This window comes from Nothobranchius furzeri, chromosome 11 (assembly GCF_043380555.1).
Source record: "Nothobranchius furzeri strain GRZ-AD chromosome 11, NfurGRZ-RIMD1, whole genome shotgun sequence".
In the NCBI taxonomy this organism is placed as follows: Eukaryota; Metazoa; Chordata; class Actinopteri; order Cyprinodontiformes; family Nothobranchiidae; genus Nothobranchius; species Nothobranchius furzeri.
In genome coordinates, this window is record NC_091751.1 from 36,231,403 (window position 1) to 36,252,103 (window position 20,701).

Consider the following 20,701-nt stretch of genomic DNA (forward strand, 5'->3'; position numbering starts at 1 on the left):
ACACGGCTTAAGTCGGTTAAGTGAATCACACTCTCAGGACCCCCCTCAACGGGTACCAGTCTGTACAGCACATCTATCACCTGCTCGAGGACCCTAAACGGTCATCTATCTAGTCTCTGAAGCCTGGGACCCCCCCCCGCCTCCTTAGTTTATTTCGGACCCACACCAATTCACCTTCCGCGTAGAACTGGTGGGAGGCCCTAAAATCATATGCCCTCTTTTGTTGCGCCAAGGCTCTGCACTGATGGCGATTCACCGCATCTGCCATCGTAGTCAATGTTCCCTTCAGTCTCTTAACATACTCGTCTACCGAGGCAAAGTCTTCACCTATCCTGGCCTTCAGGTACCCAGAATTTCCTCTTCTTATAGGGGTCTCAACAACGGAGAGGGGTCGGGCATTTGACCCACTGTACACGCCCCCTCTAGTTTCCCTGAACATAAGGACAGTCCCGACATATATGCCGGTAACAACCACACTCCCAGCAACCTCCTAGCCTCTCTTATTCCCTTCTTTTCGGGAATATTCTCGACTAGGCTGTAAGTTTGTGTTCTGAGCGTCATCGTGGGGACCAGGTGCAGCAGGTACAGACAGTGTGTGCACCACATTCTGGAGGGATTTCACCTCCTGCCTCAGGCACTCAACCACCCCCATTAGTGAATCAATACGCTCGTCATCAGCATTTTTCTCAGTTATTCCTCTCACTCTTGCATCCAACAATGAGCTGGTCTCCAAACCCTTAATGAGCTCAAGCTCTCCTGCAAGGTTGATGGCTGCTTCAAGTGATGCAGGCTTGGCACTCCGTAAACTCACTCTCAGGTCCCCATTTCCCACATGAGCTATAAACTGATCCTTCGCCAACAGGTCTTGTGTGTTGGGATCAGCTTTAACAGCAGACCGTCGTAATGCCATCCCAAATTCACGAACACTGTCATTATGCCATCTGCGTCGAGCGGAAAAAACAGCTCTATTCCAATCAGCGCTGTCACACAGATCCAAGCACCTCCCCATTTGCTTTTTTAACAAGGCATAATTAGCTTTAACACTTCCCGACAAGCCATTATAAACCTCTCGAGCCTTACCAGACAAAAGAAGACACATAAACTTCAATCTAAGGGGCTCATCCCAATTATTTACATTGGCTGCCATTTCAAATTGTTCAGCCCAGTCTGCCCATTCACGGCCAACACCGGAAAAACTCTCAGGCATAAACATCGGCCGAGCCCCTGCGCTCACGGGCTGATTTACAGCTGAGCTCAACGAGGGAGGTGTGTTATTTTCAGGTTCTGACATTTTGGATTGCTGGATCCAACTTCTGACACCAGTGTAATATAAGTTTCAGTGGGAAAACGGGCAGAATATCTTGCCCTCCAGTCAGAACACAAAACGGCACCAGTAGGCAACACCTGATCTAAAATATCCTTTATTAACACAACCAACAATAAAACACTATGGCCAAGTTCCTTCACACTAAAAGCCAGCTGTCCAGCATAAATAAAAGCAAGCAGCGGTACTTAGCTGTCCCCAGTTGATGTGACCCCCTCCCCGGGGTCTGAGCTTCAGACACCGTCCAACGCCCTGGGGCTCAGCTTATGAGGATGTGGATACATCCACAACTTGGGTCCGGCTGCCAGAGTCTGTGGTGGCAGATGTCGGCGTGGTCTCGGCACCCAACTACTCCCAGCCCTCACTACCTAAAGAAGGCGTCAAGCGTTCCCTCCTATCGCTGGAACACTGCCCACCTGCTCAACTATCTTCGTCGCCAGCAGCCCTAAATGACTGCAAACGACCCCACCCCCCAGAATCCGGTACCACAATGACAGGTCAACCACACACACCACCTTGGTAGATCTGCCACCCTTTTGTTTTCTCCGGCCTCATTACCCGTAACAAGGACCAGCCGGCGTCCAATCACCACGCCCTCAGAATCCGGCAACTCCCGTCTTCTGTCTTTCATACTGTTGGAAAGAATTTTGCTGTTTCTTTATTAAAATAATGTTTCTTACGACGTAAGTTTGTGTTTATAATGGTATTTATAAAATAAAACACTATATTGTATTCATAATGTTGAACTCCTCTTTGAGCACATCCCTTGAAGGATCATAGGTCTTAGCAACACCTGTGAAATTGTATTTGCAGGAAAGAAGTGTGTCCCGTTTATTGAAGTATTTTGTGTTTAGAGTTTTTGACGTCTTGTCCATGCGTAGTTCAGTTACGCTCATAGCTGCTAGCCAAAACTCTGGAGTTAAGTTTTCTGGCTTTACTAAAATACCTCTCTGTACTTATTTGATTGATGGTGGTTTTACTTTCTATTGGACTCTGAATGTAATCATTTGGCACGTTTCTAATTCATAATTTGTAAGAATGTAATCGGTGAAATTAGCATTAGCATTCCTATGGGTTTTCCCATGTATATTAGCATTGCGCTAACCACTTGCTGACAAATTGCAGTCTTTGCGATTAGAAAATCTCCTTTTGTCACATCGCAGTTTTACTCACTCACTGCCAGCCTTTTCCTGATCACTAACGGCCTTCGCTGCCAGCGTTTATCACCGTTTTTACTGTTTTTTAAAGAGTCACAGAACGTTGCGCGCTAGCATGATGTCGATGCCAAAACAACCAAAACAAAGAGGAGACTCACCTCTTACATCAGGATGAAGCAGTGTGTTTCGAGCGTTATCCATTCTTTCATAATCCGTTGTCGAGTTGTGATCGGCAGACGCTTTTCCGGTTCGCGCCTCACTTTTTTTACAGGAACGGCCCAAAACGATCTCCAAACACATGGATGTATTGCTTCCTGATCATGTGATCTGTGACGTATGCGGATGAAGATCGGCTTCAGGGCTGAGATGTTTGTTCTCTCAGCGCGGGGTCTCGTTCCGATGCTCAAACAGTAAAAAAATGCAAATGACGACTTTAGTCGTCATTGGCAGTTAATGAGTTAATTGCACATGCAATTAATCGTTCAGCCCTAATATACATGCAGCTCTATGCTGAAAGTGTATTTTCAAAGAGATAATGATGGATTTCTTTGTAAAAGTTGTCCATCTTTCCAACAGAAAAATTTGTCTGGACCAACGTCACGTGATAACGTAATGTGATTACATAATTTCCATAAGGTTCATGTTCAGCCAATCAACTAGTTTGACGTCATCGGCAGTCAAAGGACCCCGAGCCGATCTTGCACCCGAGCAGATCCTGTACCGACACCGGCCCTGGCTACCTACAGGAGGTGGCTGGCCTCCCCTCCTCTCACTGGAACGCCTCTCCTCTCGCTGGCTGTCTTCTCCTCCGGCAGCCCTAAACAGCTGCGATTGACACCCACCCCCCGTCACCAGGGCTCTGCGTCCGCTCAGGCAGTCGGACTGTTATCCCAAACACGAGCCTTCCCCTCCCCAGTCTCTCTATCTCTTCCCGTGTCCTCATCAGTGCAATAATACCTCACAACTGGCCCTCGAAGGTTAACTCCGCCCTCTTCACACCACAATAGAACATAATAGAAAATCTCTTTATTTTCCCTCAATGGGGAAATTTGGCGTCACAGCAGCAAAAGGAACAAAGTGATTGTTGGGTTATTTTTTAATAAAATCAGGTCACCTTAAACAGATGTCAAATGCACAGAGGATTAGAGCAATATTATTGTTCAATTTTACTTTGCAAAGTGGAGAGATGAAATGAAAACACACCCAAGCATGGTTCACAGGATCTCTCAGCGAACATTCGTTCTCTGAGGGTATTTATTAGCAAGCACACACAACACATCACATCCCTAAACTGCTCCGTAGAGATTCAGGTGGAAAGCTGTTTAACGTAGGGAGTACAATGCCACAACTCCCTCATACAAAACCAGGTGCATTCAGTCAACATTCTATTTCCCATGGGAGTATAACTGATAACAGACCAGTGTGGTCTGTGGAAGGTCGTTGTCCTCCCTGTTGAGACGGGAAAGCTGGCAAAGGATAACACTTGCATTTTAATGAAGCAACAGGTGTTTTACTTATAAGGCAGCTATGATTTTAAGCAGTAATGTCAGCAAAACCAATTTTTCCTCTATCAGTGACAAAACACAGAGAGAAAAAGGCTGTATGAACTGTTACAGAGGAAACTCTGTTACTAGTGGCTATTTTTACATTTCACACCATGGTGTTAACTTAAATCCTAACAGCAATGATTGATACAAGTCTTATTTAAAAAAAAATTCTTTGTCACCTTGTTCAAATGTTTGTCTGGTTGATTGGTTCCAGCTGGGGGGAGGAATGTTTGGTTCCACCTAAACAGGACAGAGAATATTCAGTCAGTTTTACCATGGGAATAACTCTTTGACAGTAATGTGTTCTGTGTGTGGACTGTATTTTAAATAGGTAAATGAACCAAACTTACCTGTCTTTTCTTCTCCAGGGTGTCCTGTTAAGGGTTTCCCCTAAAACATGGGCACCATTTTAAAGGTTCTGGGAGGAGCCATGAGGCAGAGTGGGAAGGGGTGTTTGGGAATTGCATTTTGGATGTTTATGGTGTTAAAATGTTATAGATATTTGTATTGTTGTGATGGCTTTGTATGGGTTTTTAGGATTTGTTTATGTAGAAGGGAGTGTAATTATTTAGGATTTGAGTTTTTAGAAGGGAGTGTAATTATTAAAGATGCCCTATCACATGGTTCAGTCCAGAGTACTGATGAGTTCCACAGTATAAAAGGCGCCACTGAACATCTGTACGGTTGTTGCTGGTCAGAGCTCTTCAAGCATGTGAGCACTGGTGTAAATAAAAATGGGAAACTACTCCATCTTAGATGGAGACTCCTCTGCATCATTTGTGCTGCTCCGCCTCCTACCACTACCCGGTCCAGTCTACAGAACAAAAACATGCTAATTTACGCATTTAAAAAATAATACTGTCAATCTGTTACTTTTCCTTCTACAACCCCTTAAATAAAAAACTGTTAATAATACAGCTGTGGGCAGCTTTTATTCCATTTGATCGGTTTTCTTAAATAGAGCATCACAGCCCAGCTTCATGGAGAGTTTGGATCATACGTTAACAACTTTTATTATCTGTGTACGACTGGTAATAGCTGAGGTTAGCACATCCATCCACGATAATTAACCCCCACCAGACAGCCCGGTTTATTCTAACTGTGGTTGTGTTTTTGTTCACCACCTAGAGCGAGCCTTTCAGGCTGAACTTTGCTCCAAGCAGCTGAAAACATCCAGCCTGAGAGGATGTGAACAGGTTTCTGTGTTGGTGAACACATCAGAGGTGAGACCCTGTGAAGTGCTTTGTGTTTGTTTCTAATGATTCAGTGCGCTCATCGAGGCTCTAAATGACACAGCTGTTGTTTGGTTTCCCCTCCATTGTTGTCGTATCAGGATTCCTCGTCAGCAGCTGTAGAAGAGCCAACCAGAGTCCATCAGGATATTGTCGTGATCAAAGTAGACGAGCAGGACGTGAAAGAGAAGATCAACATGGATGAGATGTTTCTGAACGAGGACGGTGAGAGGAACCAGAAAGCACTGATTGTTTTCATCATGATTAGGATTCGTCTACGGGGGGGGGGGGGGGGGGGGGGGGGGGGGGTTCGGTTGAAGCAGCTTTTAGTTTGAACATTTTAAAGAGCAAGTCACCCCCAAATCAACCTTTTTTTTCTGATAAACTAAATAACTGTGTGTCTAATCGTGCTGCAGACACGTGCTGCAGACACGTGCTGTCAATAGTTTTGCACTTTAGTGCATTTTAGTTCAAATTTAAATTTTCTGCCTAAAACTGTCAGTGTTGTGCCGTTGTCGGGTAAAAACTCTGCACTGCAGTTGAATTTAAATCTGCCATCGCTATTGGCTTAGAGGTACTCTAGAATGTTAGCTGGTACCATATGATGTCACAATGTCATTGTGACAGCCTGTGTGTGTGTGTATTTGTTAGCGGCTCTGCCCTCTCAGTCTGCTAGGCAACAGCATTTGTTGCATTTTTCAAACAGGAAGTGGGAGTGGAGTAATACTCTGGTAGGGGGAGACTTGCTCTTTAAACAGGAGGATAAGGTTTAAAAAAAAAAAAACAATCAGCAGCTCCAGATGTGTTTCATCTGTGAGAACAGCTGAGGGAATCAGGTTTTATCCCCACCTGGTTTACCTTCCAAATGAAAAGTTTAATGTTTCCATCACAACTAAAGGATTTACAGTAAACAAGAACAGCTGATGGGGAAGTTCATAAACCAAACAGGCAACATCTATATAAACACCTAAGCTCATCACTCTAAATGTATAAAACCCTTTATTATAAAAGTCAGCTGTTTCCAAATGTTTCTACATTAATACAGATTTTTTTCTATGAATTGTTTTCCACAGGTTAGCTCAACAATCCTGTAATGGTAATAAATCCCATCATCTGAATAACCATGAATCTAAAGGCTGGAGAATCGTGTCACCTGGTAGCTGTGGTTTTTTTTCCCTGTCTGGTCGGATTTATCAGTTATTGTATCACATGAAGACTTCACTTTGATTTAAAGAGCACCTTCCACAACCTGGTCGGATGCCCAAGGTGCTGGACACAACATTAAAACGGACATTTGTCCTTTTAGATTTCACTAACTCCGATAAGTCTTGTATGGTATTGTCATGAGTTATCATGTTTTATTTTAAATCAAGATCAAACTGCTAATTCAAACTTGATGTGTTGTAATAAGAGAAAATAGCTGAAGACCAATTAACCAAACGATGGTAAAACAAATAAACTCAGATGTTTTTATTGTGATGAATCAGAAGCAGCCTTCCTGACAGGAACGTTCCGGTGATCCCACATCTTTGTGTTGAAATCTTCTGGTTTTGATCCCTTATGTTCAGGATCGGAGGCGCTGCCGTCTGAAACAGATGAGACTGAAGAGGGGCCGTCTGGGATGAGGAGCTCCTCCGCTACAGAGATGCGGTCCTGGCCTCGTAGCAGTAACGGGCTGTCGGTGCGACTCGGGTCCCACAGCGCGCCAGCGTCCCCGGGCCCTTCAGGGGCCGCTGAGGGCAGCCCTTCAGACGTGATGTTGGATTTGGCTTCAGAGTCGGACACAGACATCCCGTCTGCAGCCCAGATGAGGAAGCAGATCCAACTCGGGTCTAGAGGAAGTCCGGCCTCTCTACCTGGAACTGCAGATTCAAAACAGTGCTCGTCTCTGATTGGCTCACTGCCCTATGATTCAGAGCTGGATCTGGGCTCCTCATGGACCAGCCAGGGTCTGCCCAGCATGATGTCGATCCATCATCGAACATATCTGAAGCCAGACCAGCAACCAGTGCTCCTTGCCCTCGGCGGATCCAGACTGGATCCCCTGGACCTGAACAGGTTCTGCAGAGACCGGCGTTTCACCTGCAGCTACTGCAACAAATGTTTCACATCAGCTCGAAGTTTGGAGACGCACGTACGAGTTCACACTGGTGAGAGGCCGTACAGCTGCACTCAGTGTGGGAAACGCTTCACACAGTCTGGTCACCTGAAGACGCATCAGAGCGTCCACACGGGGGAGCGACCGTTTCCCTGTGAGCGGTGTGGGAAGAGATTTGCTGCCAAGCAGAACCTGAGGATCCATCAGCAGAAACATCACATGGGTGACCAGATCACAGAACCAGTTTAACACGGACACAGCTGAACACTGTGCTGAGACCTGTGCTAATGTGAAGACACACTGAGCTGCAAAAGGGATGGACCAGAACCTCCAAGGACCATCTGAACTTTTATTTAAAGCATTTAAAGACATTTTAGCAGAAACGTCATAAACCCGCCTGATGTTAATGTGTATTTATTTATTTATTTTAAGGTTACTTGATGCTGAAGCAAAACAGTTTTTGGTCCAGTTCAAAGTTGTTGTTTTTTTTTTTCTCTTTCAGAAAAAAAGAGCACCTGTAGAGTTTTTTTACTATTATTCATTAATTTACTGTCATGAGCCAGCTCCTATAAAAGGCATGCTAATGATCACTGGTCTCTGCATTTCTGGAAATAAAATGATCTTTTTGAATTTCTAACCTCATTTATTATTAAAACCTTTTTACCTAGATTCATAGATTTTTCTAAATTTTTTCAGAAATTTATTCCATGGCTGTTACTTATCCAGCTTAAAAATAAGATTTCACTTTCAATAAGATGCATTTTTAGTATTTAAAAATTTAAACGTTCTTATTTTATCCAAATAGTTTATTATGTCAGATCAATAAACTTTCTATGAATGTAATAATAAACTTAGTCCAGGTGCCTTTGGGTTCAAGATTAAACCATGAAACGCTGCAAACTTTTATTTTGAATAGCGGATATTACGTCGTAAGTGACGTAAAGGGAAAGGAAAAACATTGTTTTCTTTGTAGTTTTACTTCTAAACACTCCTTTGTAGTCCCAATTTCTCTGGATCAGTCGAAGACATCAGAGGTTCTCTCGGTCTCGAGCGGTTCGGTTCCGGTTCCCGTGGAGCGGCGGAATGTCGGTGTTAAACAGCAAAGCTCTCTACGAGCAGCTGTGTCTGATCATGGGCGCGCTGACCAAGGCGGCGGTGGCGGAGATCTGCGAGCTGGTGGACGAAGGCTACGCGGTGCTGCAGCTGGAGATCAGCCGAAGCCACAAGGAGAACGAGGACCTGAAGAAGAAAATGCATCTGATCGAGTCCATCGTGGTCCGCAGCAGCAGCGGGGGGCAGACCGCGGAGGACACCGGGCTAACGGAGGCCGTCCAGCAGCCGGAAACACAAGCTCAACAGCGGGCTGAAGCCGCTGCTGCATCCGGAGGAGACGCGAGGGTGGAGCGGGAGGAGGTAAACACACCACCGGGGCTCCGTTACACTCCTACCGGGACGATCGGTGTTATAACGGTGTAGTTTGGCACCGGTAGGTGCGGTGTTGAGATGTGTTTCCCTGTCAACAACAGTCCCCCAACCAGTGTTACATGTGTAAGATATGCAGATGCTGACAGGATATATTCCTTTACCGTATAACGAGTGGTATGGGCTGCATGGTGGTGCAGTGGGTAGCCCTGATGCCTCACAGCTAGAAGGTTGGTGAAGGTTCTCAGTCATCCAGGTCATGGTGATCCAAAGGGTTCAAATGAAGGCAGCTGGACTGCTTTGGTTTCTTGAGGATTTCACGTACCTATAATGCAGCTTTGGATCTCATTCCTAAGCAGTTTCAGTCTAGGCCACACCTTCCTGCATCTAATCAACACAGCGACTCCCTCTGGCTAACGACTCATCAGGGGATGGAAAGGAGGGGTACTCACAGTAGTTTCTGCCCATTAAATAACAGACACCTACAGCGTATAAGCTTGACTCTCCCATATCCCAGTTAGAATTGACAAGGCTCCTCAGATGAGAAGCGAAACATCTCAAAGAAACCAAAGAAGTCCAGTTGTCTTCATCTGAACCCATTGGATCACAGCTAGAAGGTTGCAGGTTCAAATCCATCTGTGTTTCTCTGGTTTCCTCCCACAGACCAAAAGCTTGTCTGTCAGGTAATTGGAGACTAATTGTCCCTAGGTGTGAGTGACTGGTGGCTTGTCTCTGTGTGTCCCTGTGATGGACTGGAGACCTGTCCAGGTGTCTAGCTCTTGGACAACTGGAGTGAGACAGGAGCTCGTTGAGACCCTGAGCAGTTTAGATGATGAGTGTCTTATTTTCTTACTGAACACCAGGTAAACCACCTTCAACATCTCCAGTAAAAGTTCCCTCGCCACACACAAAAACAACCAAGATGCAGTTTGTATTCTACTCACTGATTATAGTTAGACAAACCTTCACGCCTCCTCTGGACATGCCTCAGCTCTTTAATCTGGTTCTGGATTTGGGTTAAAATCCAACATTGATCTCTAGATCAGAAGCTATTTTTCTCTTCTTTTTAAATCTGACCATCCAGACTATAATGTTTTTGATGTCACGGTGAATCTTTTATGTTTATGTAGTCGTGATGATGTCGTGGCCCTGAAACCCCCAGTAGATGCAGCGATGAGGAACTGGAGATCTGAATTTTAATGAGAAACAGGACATGAGGTGTTAGCCACCATCAGCTTGTTTCTGTTTAGAAGATTGAAATGAAAATGTTGTCCAGATGTTTAATTTTAAAAGGTTCTGGTCTTTTGTGGTGTCTCCAGGTTTCAGAAGTGGTGCTGATTAAAGATGAAGACTCGGACTGTGATGATGCTGTGGAGGAAGGTGTGCATAAACAACACACTTTAATTTATTTGTTTTAAGTCAGAAAACCAACTTTTCTGGATGCTTTTGAGTAGGGATGCACCGATACGGATACTGATACCAGTATCGGTATCGTAAAAGTTAACAGATACCAGTAAATGATACCAGTGCAGTTGCTTGAAAGTGACTTCACTGTAACTTGTCATTTCTGTCCACCTAATATTTTAGTTTTGTGATCACTTATATTACTTTTTATCTACCTCACAGTCTTTTCCTATTGAAAACAGAAGAAAATAAAACCTGTATTCCAATTCATTGCATTTTTTTGTGTGGTAGAAGTATCTGTATCGGTAATTGGTATCGCGATTACTCAGATCCAAGTATCTATCGTATCGGTTTGGAAAAAAGTGGTATCGTTGCATCCCTACTTTTGAGTTAAACTTCCCTTCAGAGCCTGAATAAACACCAGCTTTAGCAAATATTTACAGGATGTTGTGTAAAGTTCTGGATTTACACGCCACCACACATATATTTGTGTTTTTGTTCAGATTCTGGACTGCCTTCTGATGTGGGGGCAGCTGCAGTCACAGGAAGCATCCCACCAACTCCAACCAGCCAGAGGAGGAGGAGGAGGAGGTGCAGTCGGGGGAGTAGTGAAGATGCTGAGAAGTCATCTTCATCGTCGGATTATCAGCAGACTGCGGGGGCAAAGACGAAGGTGTCGGTCTACCACGTGGACTCCCCTCGCAGCGAGGCACTGATGGAGAACATCCAGATGGAAGCTGGACCGTCCTACACGACAGAGGTGGACCCAGACATCCAGCTGGTTCAGGACTGCTCGCTGGTCTCCCCGAGCTCCAGCAGGCAGATGTTTTACAGCAGCGGTGCTCGGATGGAGGCCCAGACTTCATCAGCCAGATCAGAACTGGATCTGAACGCTGAATCGGCCTGGAGCAAGCAGTCCAAAGGTTTCGCTCAGTTTCACCAGAGTGAAAACATGGCCAGTGACACGTTTGGGCTGAAGCTGATTAGCGTCTCTGGATCCACGTCCACAGACTGTCAGCTCTCCAACAGCAGGAGCTCCACGTTCGAGTACGAAGATGGCGGCGAGGTGCTTACGTTCGGGCTCTACGGGGGCTCTACGGGGACCAGTCAGGCCGGTGGCCAGCAGAGCCCTGGCTCAATGAGGAAGCGCTTCGTGTGCTCCATCTGCAGCAAGACGTACGCCACCGCCCAGAACCTGGAGGTCCACATGAGAATTCACACGGGGGAGCGGCCGTTCACCTGCGATCAGTGCGGGAAGAAGTTCACCCAGTCGGCGCACCTGAAGTCACACCACAACGTTCACACGGGCGAGCGGCCGTTCGCCTGCCAGCTCTGCTCCAAACGGTTCATCGTCAAATACAGCCTCAAGTTACACATGAAGAAGTGTGGACCGCAGAACTCCGAGGACAGCGAGTCGCTGCAGAATGTTCTGTAAACGACCCGTTGGATAAAATCCTCTTTTCTTTCTGCAAGTTACCATGCAAATTTGTCTTTTCTCTAAAATTTTCATTTTTGTTTGTCTTGTTTGTTGGAGAAAATGGGACTTTTACATTGTTTTGTGGTTCTAGGGTGGAATGTAGAACGTTAGAAAGTAGCCACCAAATCAAAGCTTTTCATTCAGACTCTCCACTGATTAAAGGACGTGAGCAGCTGTGTGTAAAAGAAGTTTTAAAGATCTGTATTTCAACCTGATACGTAAGAGAAGCTCTTCCACTGGCTGCATGTTGGTCAGCAGTGGAGAGATTACAGATCTCGGTGAAAAATTAACTCCTGGAAGCCAATAATTCCTCCGTGCATCATCCTCACGGCTTTATTGAGAGATGGACATGAGTTTCCATAGTCCTGAAATACCAAGTCAATATTTTCTTTCTCAAAAACTATTCTCCAGTTTCATTTCTTTGTCCAAATTTGTTTTGTTTTTTTTAGCTACAAATTAGGAATACTTAAAATAAGATCATGCATGTTCTATATTAACTTCCCTGGCTTTTTATATTTCTTCCAAAAATCTAGTTTTATTTCTTCCTGATCACTAGATTTGAATTTTAAATTATGCTGTCTAAATAAACTTGGACTGATCAGTAATGGGCTTGGTCACTTAAAGGAGACATAACATGCTTTTAAATTATTCCTTTTTACATCTAAATCCTTCAGTTGGGGTCTAAATACAGTCGAGCTGCAGTTCTTTGGGCCATGGACGTAATTGGGGGGGGGGGGGGGCATGCCCCCCACTTTTTCCAAAGTCATGTTTTGACCCCTGCACTTTTTACCATCCAAAAACAACATTACGCTATATTAAATTGACACTGGTTGAGCTCTAGGACCAAGCGGAAAACAGTTTGTGTTGAAGCCTGTTTCCCATTAGAACATAATGTAAAGAAATTCCCAAGATCAGTCTGCTTTGCTAACAAATATAGTTAAGTCTGACCTGCATTCTAAATAAATACCGTTAGGTGAAAACATCAGTAGGCATTGAGTTATTGATAAAATCCCTAACAGCCAGAATGGAAGAAGAGCATGCTGGGTAATCCTGGACCTGAGCCTGTTCTGTGTATTTACCTAAAGGATGCAATAAATGTCTACAAGGCTGAGTTTGGACCATTACATCTAAAGAAAACACACAATCAGTGATTTTTTTAATTGTTTACATTAAAATACAAATTGTCTAAGTATTAACCTCACAGCAAATAAGTAGAACAATATAATAAACAGGCTTTAGTAGTTAAACAGGCGTTGTGCACACAGGTGCTTTGTGTCCCGGTGCTGGTGGTATCTAGGTCTCAGAGTTCCTGTCCTCCTGCCGTCTTCTGTTGTCCTCAGGATACGGATTGATGTTTCCTGATGATGAGGGAGGGGCAGTATGTGGGCTTCAAACTGGTCCTGGATAACAGTGGGAGACCTCCGTTGTCTGAATACTGAGACCAGAGGGTTGGTGAGATGCAGATCTTCTCTACCTCATCTAGAAATGGAGATGGTTCGGGGAAAACTTTTCCAAAGACCAGTTCCATGATGTCATCGCCATATTCTGCAATGATAGACAATAACTTTAATGACATATTTTGTCTACAAGCAGCTTTAGGAATGTTGGTTCTTTAGCTTTCATAGTCACGTTTGTGTTGCTGCAGTGACTTCATATTTTCCTACAAATGTAATAAAATAGTGACACTAAAATTATACAGATGATTGCTTATGAAAGGAAGCTCATTAGAGAGCAGTGCAGACAGACTTACAACATGCTGCAGCTGTTTTTATAGGCTAGCTGCTGCTGAATTTGGGGAAAGTTATTCTGTACATGTCCAGATCAGATGGTTGTTTACAGAAAATAATGCAATTCAATAATTTCTAAACAGACTAAACAAGTAAAACATCAAATAAATCACTCTGCTGTCATCAAACAGAGTGATTCAGGGGATGAGGTGTTCTTAATGATGAGGGTGGCTGAGGTGTGCCATCACTCACTTTGGTCTGGTCCAGACCGTCTCTTTACTGGTGGGTCTCCTTCCTCAGTAGGTGACATGAAGCTCCAACATCTGAACGTTCTGTGTTCCTTAGAGGAGAAGAAAAGTAACATTAGCAAGCTGGCTAAATTATTTTTTACTAGCATCTCAAGGACTTGGAGAAGCAGATCTTCACTTACCTAAACATCAGACCAGTTTGTCCCAGCTGAGCTCATCAGGGCTTTAGTCTGACAGCCTGTCAATCAAACAATCAATCAATCAAAGCTTTATTTATAAAGCTGTCAGTGAAACACGGCTCCAGCCTTCTGGATGTGGACTCTAAAAAGCAAAGGAGCATTTTTACTTTTGTTTTAATTATTTTACAGCCGATTTTATCAGCTTTCCGACGCTCACGCTCAAACAGACGGTGAGCTTTGCTGCGTCTGACTGATGCAGAGTTAGTTTTTATATCTGCAGTGAGACAAAAACTAACCTCACTTCACTCAGAGATTGTTCTTTAAAACTCTATTAAATCCACTGTGTTGACGCACTTTAATGACTTTGTCACGCTGCATTTTAGCTGATATGGGACTTTATTTACTGGATGCTAAGACTACATCACATTCACGTAGAATAACACACAGGCTCTCTGCTGTTACAGTCAGTGGAAGGTTATCATCTGGTGTAAAAAAGGCGTTGATCAGAAATCACGTTTTATTCCACGAAAATCGGCCAAATCCACATTAATCTGGGTGCTAACTTTACTAGCATACTGTGCTAGCGATAGCAAGTCGGATGCTGACGCTTTAGTGCTGCTAAAGCCCGTAAATCTAAAGTAAAGTTTGTCGACATTTTAGAGTGATATGAAGCTTCCCGCTCTGCTGCTTTGTCCCGTTGTTGCCACATTCAGATGGAAATGACTCCCAGATAGATGAAGCCCTCAGTACTTACTAGCCTGGGAGACACGAACGAACGCGCGCTCATACACACACACAGAAACACACTACTTTTTTCTTCTGTTTTTTTTTTTTTTTTTTTTTTAGCAGTTGTGTCATCAGCTTCTGGGTTTTAAATACTGCCGCACCACCCTTCCTTAAAACGAGGAACAGTTTTGAGCTGTGTGTGGCTAAAATAACCAGACATTCTGCATTTTTCCAATAGGACTACAAAAAATCTTAGCGAGAAGAAAAAATGGTGGATTGGCTCTGTGTTTAGCCGAGGGCCATGACCATATTTGGTAGTTATCCTGACGAAATAAATTACTGATGTAATAGATAATTTGAAAAACTGAACGGGTGGACAAATATGCCCAAAACTTAATTATTAGATATCTAAATAGCAAACTCCAGTGAATAATATATGCCTTTTTGCTCACTTAGACACTTAGAATGTGAAACACACTGTGTTAATGGATAAAAAAGTGGGTTTTTCATGTTATGTCTCCTTTAAGACTCCACGGGAACCCTGTAAGCATTTCTCCTCAAAAGTAAGTCGCCCCGCATATGTAAAATAGGCTACATGTATTATCTAAAACTCATTATGGGAAAAAATCCCTTTTATTTCCAAGTTTATAAAACGTTCACCCCAACATTAGTCCTCAATATTGTTAAAACAGAGAAAGAAAAATCCTAGCTTACCTCCATTTTGGCAGCTACTTCCCTCTGTCCCGGCTACACACACAGCATAGCGGTTTCACGGTTCCATTGAGAGAGAGGCAGGAGTCAAATAGTTGTCTCCGCCCACCTCTAAACCTTTGATCCCACCCAAATTTAGCCCCGCCCCGATCTCCGGGAGGCGGATTTGCGGAGGAGCGGCTGGAAGATGGCGGCGAGGGGGTAACATTCTAGAGCGTCTCCTGTTTGAAATTAGACTCCAACCGTTATAAACTTTTTAAAACCACGAAAAAACGCCTCAGACACACATTATCTAAAGAACTGACATATTTTTAAGATGGTGGCAGTTGGATAAACTTCGAAAGAAATAAGGAACTGCAACGGAAAACTACTCGGTGAGTTGTAAGCTAGCAGAATGCACCAAGCTAAACCAACAAAGGAGAAAATGAGTCACCAACTAAAAAAAAACGGAATTCAAGAGAAAAGACTCAACTCCCACTAAAAAGAAAACTCCGTGTGCATTGCTTAGCGACCATAATTACGAGGCTTCACAGGAGGAAGAGATGGAATCCACCTACCTCCATGACTCTCCATTGAGTAGCCCAGCTCCCAAGAAGCTTAACAGCGGACAAACTGAACCATCCATGTATGAGCTACAGATGACAATTTTAAAAGCTGTAAACGAAAGAGCCGACGAGCTGGCACATCTGAAGCAGCAACGCAGCAGATATCAAGGAACTGAAAGTTTCTCTCGAGTTCGCACATGAAGAGATAAATGATATAAAATCAGAAAATACAGCCCTAAAGAAGCAGTGTGAAAAACACCAGATGGAGATAATATCACTGAAGGAACGGGTGACTGATGCTGAACGCTACAAGCGGAGATGGAGCCTGCGACTCTACGGTTTGGTTTACCTGAACAGGATAACAAGGTCATCAAACAAAGAGTGGCGGACATCTGTCAGAAGATTTCACCAGAAATGGGAGCCAAAGCAGCGGAGGGAATCGACATCGCACACAGGCTGGGGAAACGAGCTGACTGCAAAAACCGCAGTATCATCATCCTGTTCGCCTTTCGCTCCGTGAGGGATGAGGTCTGGAGAGCTGCAAAAAACAACGCTTACCTACGTGAGAAAAGACTACAGTTTGGAGAAGACTTGACTAAAGAAGAAAAAGAGAAGAGAGCTGCGCTGTGGCCCCTCATCGAAAGGGCGCGCAAGGATGGGAGCAAAGCTTACTTTGTGGGAGTCAAAGGTTACATAAATGGTAAGGAAATCCACCAGGTACCTGAAAACTGAACTAAATCATTAAAAAAAACTGTGCTTGGATTGGTCCTGGTTGTCTGTATTTCACATCCTTTTACACTGACTGTTAAGCGATTTCTGGGTTAAGTTCTCAACAGTGATTTGTTAAACCAATATTCTATTCAATACTCAAATTGTTTTAGACTCTGGCTACATACTAGAATATCCTAAATGTTTCCTTACACATGTTCAAATAGTTAATTCTATGCTGGATGGTTTTCCAATGCAGTTCATCTGTTACACAAAAAGTTTTATTTTACTATGTTAAAGGGTCATATACAGGAGTCGTTTCGTATATTTGACGTTTTTGGAAAATATTCTGGTAATTTCTCTTAAATTTTATTTCTGGAGCTTACTTTAATATCGATAAACACCAGGGGTCTGCGAAATATTGTAAAAAGAAAAGCATTCTTCTTGTTCTGCAAGGAGGCAAAAACTGATTTTATTTTTCTTCAAGAGACTCATTCTTGCTTAGAGGATGAAACATTCTGGAAAAACCAATGGGGGAAAGATATTTGGTTTTCTCATGGATCTAATAGGTCTGCTGGAGTCATTATATTAAAGGACAAATTTGATGGAAAGATTTTAGATAAACGAATTGATGATAAAGGTCACTACATATTTCTGGCAATAGAGCTTCATGCACATATTTTCTTATTAGGGAACATTTATGGGTATAACTCAGACTCTGTTAACTGTTTTTTATTAAATGAAACTGAAAATGTTATTCATTCTCTTACCTGTAAATACCCTTCAGCCAACATTATTTTGGGAGGAGATTTTAACATGGAACTGGACAGACACCCCCCTAAATATTCTAAATGTAGAGATGAGGAAAACAATCTTATCAAATTTAGCAAAAGATTCAACTTAATGGACATTTGGCGACATCATAACCCAACAGCGAAACAATACACATGGAATAATAAAGATCTATCTCGCTGTTCCCGAATTGACTTTTGGCTGGTCTCTGATAACCTTCATGAACAAGTCACTGAAGTGAAAATAAGTCCTACTATTATGACAGATCATAAAACAATTTTTATTAAATGTAGTCTGTCTCAACAGCATAATACAAAACAATTTAACTATTGGAAATTTAATAATTCTTTATTGAATAATAGTAGCTTTATAGAAACTACAAACAGACTTTTAAAACGATATTGGGAACAAGCAGTTTCTACAAATGGGTTTGGGAAACATTGGGAACTGTTCAAATATGAAGTTAGAAAACATGCCATTAGTCTCAGCAAAGACTTAGCTAAAAAAAGAAAAGCTAGAATAGAATTTTTAATTAAATGTATATCGAACATCACCCTGAATCTTACTGATAATGAAAAATTATTACAGCTAAACTCCTTTCAATCTGAATTAGATGACATTTATAAGGAACAAGCTAAAGGCGCATTCATAAGATCAAGACTGAAATGGTTGGAAGAAGGAGAGAAAAACAGTAAATATTTTTTTAACATTGAAAAAAGAGACATTGAAAGAAGTACCCTAACTAAATTAAAAATAGGAAATGCCATAACAACAGACTATTATACTATATCCAAATTTGTGTCCAAATATTATACTAATGTGTACAAAATGGAAACATGTTCCGATTCATCCAATATATTTAATTCGCTTGAAGATGTCAAAAAAGCAAGCACCACTCTTAGAGAAGAGTGTGACGAACCATTATCTATTGAGGAAGTAAAATGGGGAATTAAAAATCTTAAACTCAACAAATCACCTGGTAATGATGGCCTCACAGGTGAATTTTACCAAACGTTTACTGCAGAAACCTCAAAATTCCTTTTGGCTGTATATAATGAATCCCTAAATAATGAAGAATTACCTCACTCCTTGAAACAAAGTCTAATAACATTAATCCCAAAACCGAATAAAGATGCTCTTCTAATTGATAATTGGCGTGGCATTACATTATTAAACAACGATTACAAATTTCTTGCTTCAGTAATAGTCAAACGGCTAAAATATGGAATTAATGACATTATCCATGAAGCCCAAAATGGCTTCTTACCTGGACATCATATTTCAAACAATATTAGATTAGTTTTGGACTTGATTAATTATAATTATTTACTCTCTAGGGACCCAGTTATTCTTTTTTTAGACTTTCAAAAGGCATTTGACACAATTAACAATGAATTTATATTTGATGCTTTAACCTTCTTAAACTTTGGTAATTTCTTCATCAAAGCAGTGAAAACACTTTATAGAAACAACAATAGCTCAGTCAAACTCATGTGTGGAACATCTCAAAGATTTAATGTAGAAAAAGGGGTGCGCCAGGGTTGCCCAGCCTCCCCTTATATCTTCTTGCTAGTAGCCCAAATATTAAACTATTTAATACTGCAATCACCTTTGAAGGGAAACAAATTTTTGACAAAGAAATCAAAATCTCGCAACTAGCAGACAAAACTACTTTGTTTCTGCAAAATATTGGACAAATACCTACAGCTTTATCTACAATATCTGAATTTTCAACAATATCAGGATTAAATCTAAATATCAAAATATGTGAAATTCTACCCCTAAAGTACAGCTGCCAATCTGAAATATGTAACATTCCTATTAAAAACATAGTAACTTATTTAGGCATTAAGATATCAAAAAATATTAGAGAAACTCCGGACTTAAACATGCTCCCAGTGACTCAGGCTATTAAAACTAAGTTTAATTGTTGGGCCTCCAAAGATTTATCCATATACGGAAGAGTTCTGCTAAGCAAGGCAGAGGGAATGTCTAGAGCAGCCTATGTTTTTTCAATCTTGGATATTCCAAAATCCATTTGCTCCCAACTTGATAAAATTCTTTATAATTTTATATGGAAAAACAAGCCTGACAAGGTAAAAAGATCTGTTCTCTCAAATCCAGTGGCTGAAGGGGGCCTTAATGTACTGACCTTTACCTCATTTAACCAAATTATAAAAATCAATTGGATTAAAAGATTCATTAAAAGCCCTAATAGCATGTGGAATATTGTCCCAGATAATATTTAATGCCTTTGGTGGACTTAACTTTCTGTTGATATGTCCTTTCTCAGTAGGAAAACTCCCAGTTAAATTAAGTAATTTTCATAAACAAGCTTTATTATGTTGGAATCTTATCTTTAAACACAACTTCTCACCTCACAATTGTATTATTTGGAACAATGCATATATCGTAAACAAAAATAAAACACTCTATCTACACAATTGGTCATTAAATAATGTAAACACTGTGAATAATCTACTAAATACTACTGGCGAAACATTATCCCACAAAGACTTCTTAGAAAAATATAATATTAATACTTCACAAGAAGAGTATAACATGGTAATTAAATCCATCCCTGTTTGTATTTTCTCTTTAGCACAGACCATACAATCAAACAATATCTTGTCTGCAGCAGTCAGACCTCCAACTATTTCTGGGATTCCAATCACAGATAAGAAATGTAATAATTCTGTTATTAGAAAAGTAATTGATCCTGTCTCAACCCCAATATGTAAACATCGATGGACTTTGATGAATACAAAACTCTGGAACAGGATCTTTCTGCTACCTCATTGTGAATAAGATAAAAGAAGTTTTATTCAAAATTGTTCATAGATATTACCCGTCAAAAGCAAACATCTGTATTTTTTTTCCAAATGTCTCTGACATCTGTACTTTCTGTGGATGTAAGGGAGAAACTAATGGACATGTTTTTGTTGATTGCTTTCATGTAACTTTTGTTCCATTTACAAAGACACATTTCCAGAAAGTTACAAAAAAATGTTTCTTTAAGCAAATATGAAATACTTCTTATTGTTACTAACCCTCATTTATCATCCAATGAAAAATACATAATTAACTTAGTCATTATTTTAGCAAAATATTATTTACATAAAATTATTTTTCAGAAAAGTATCCCCTCCTTCTATAATTTCAGAATTACAGACCTTATGAAATATTGGAACAGCATTGAAAAATTAAAAAAGAACAATAAACTAACAAAGACCATCAACTTATTTCATCATTTCAACTTAGACACAGCAGACCCCTAAGTGTTATGTTTCTACTAAGTGTTATGTTTCTAAGTTATATATGTTTTCATCAGTTTTTTGTTTATTTCTTGTTTTTTTTGTTTAATAGTTTCCTAATGTTGCATGTATGTTATTGCAATTGTAAAC

General features: G+C 41.5%; 1 protein-coding gene and 1 long non-coding RNA gene across 2 annotated transcripts in view; one reads left to right on the forward strand and one right to left on the reverse strand.

The window, feature by feature from the left end:
* Window positions 1-20,701, forward strand: part of LOC107383641 (zinc finger protein Xfin) — a 31,709-nt gene that overhangs the window by 8,272 nt on the left and 2,736 nt on the right. Inside the window, exons 2-10 of the mRNA XM_070541875.1 lie at window positions 5,157-5,251; window positions 5,362-5,485; window positions 6,829-7,604; window positions 8,358-8,771; window positions 10,100-10,160; window positions 10,688-11,617; window positions 15,069-15,084; window positions 15,761-15,986; window positions 16,155-16,497. Of these exons, the coding sequence (XP_070397976.1) occupies window positions 5,157-5,251; window positions 5,362-5,485; window positions 6,829-7,604; window positions 8,358-8,771; window positions 10,100-10,160; window positions 10,688-11,617; window positions 15,069-15,084; window positions 15,761-15,986; window positions 16,155-16,497 (2,985 nt within the window). The remainder of the gene's footprint in view (window positions 1-5,156; window positions 5,252-5,361; window positions 5,486-6,828; window positions 7,605-8,357; window positions 8,772-10,099; window positions 10,161-10,687; window positions 11,618-15,068; window positions 15,085-15,760; window positions 15,987-16,154; window positions 16,498-20,701) is intronic.
* On the reverse strand, window positions 3,849-4,423 carry LOC139061691 (uncharacterized). Its single transcript, XR_011515461.1, has 3 exons — window positions 4,379-4,423; window positions 4,208-4,268; window positions 3,849-3,947 (listed from the first exon to the last, which is right to left on the reverse strand). It is a non-coding gene; the product is annotated as an uncharacterized lncRNA (long non-coding RNA).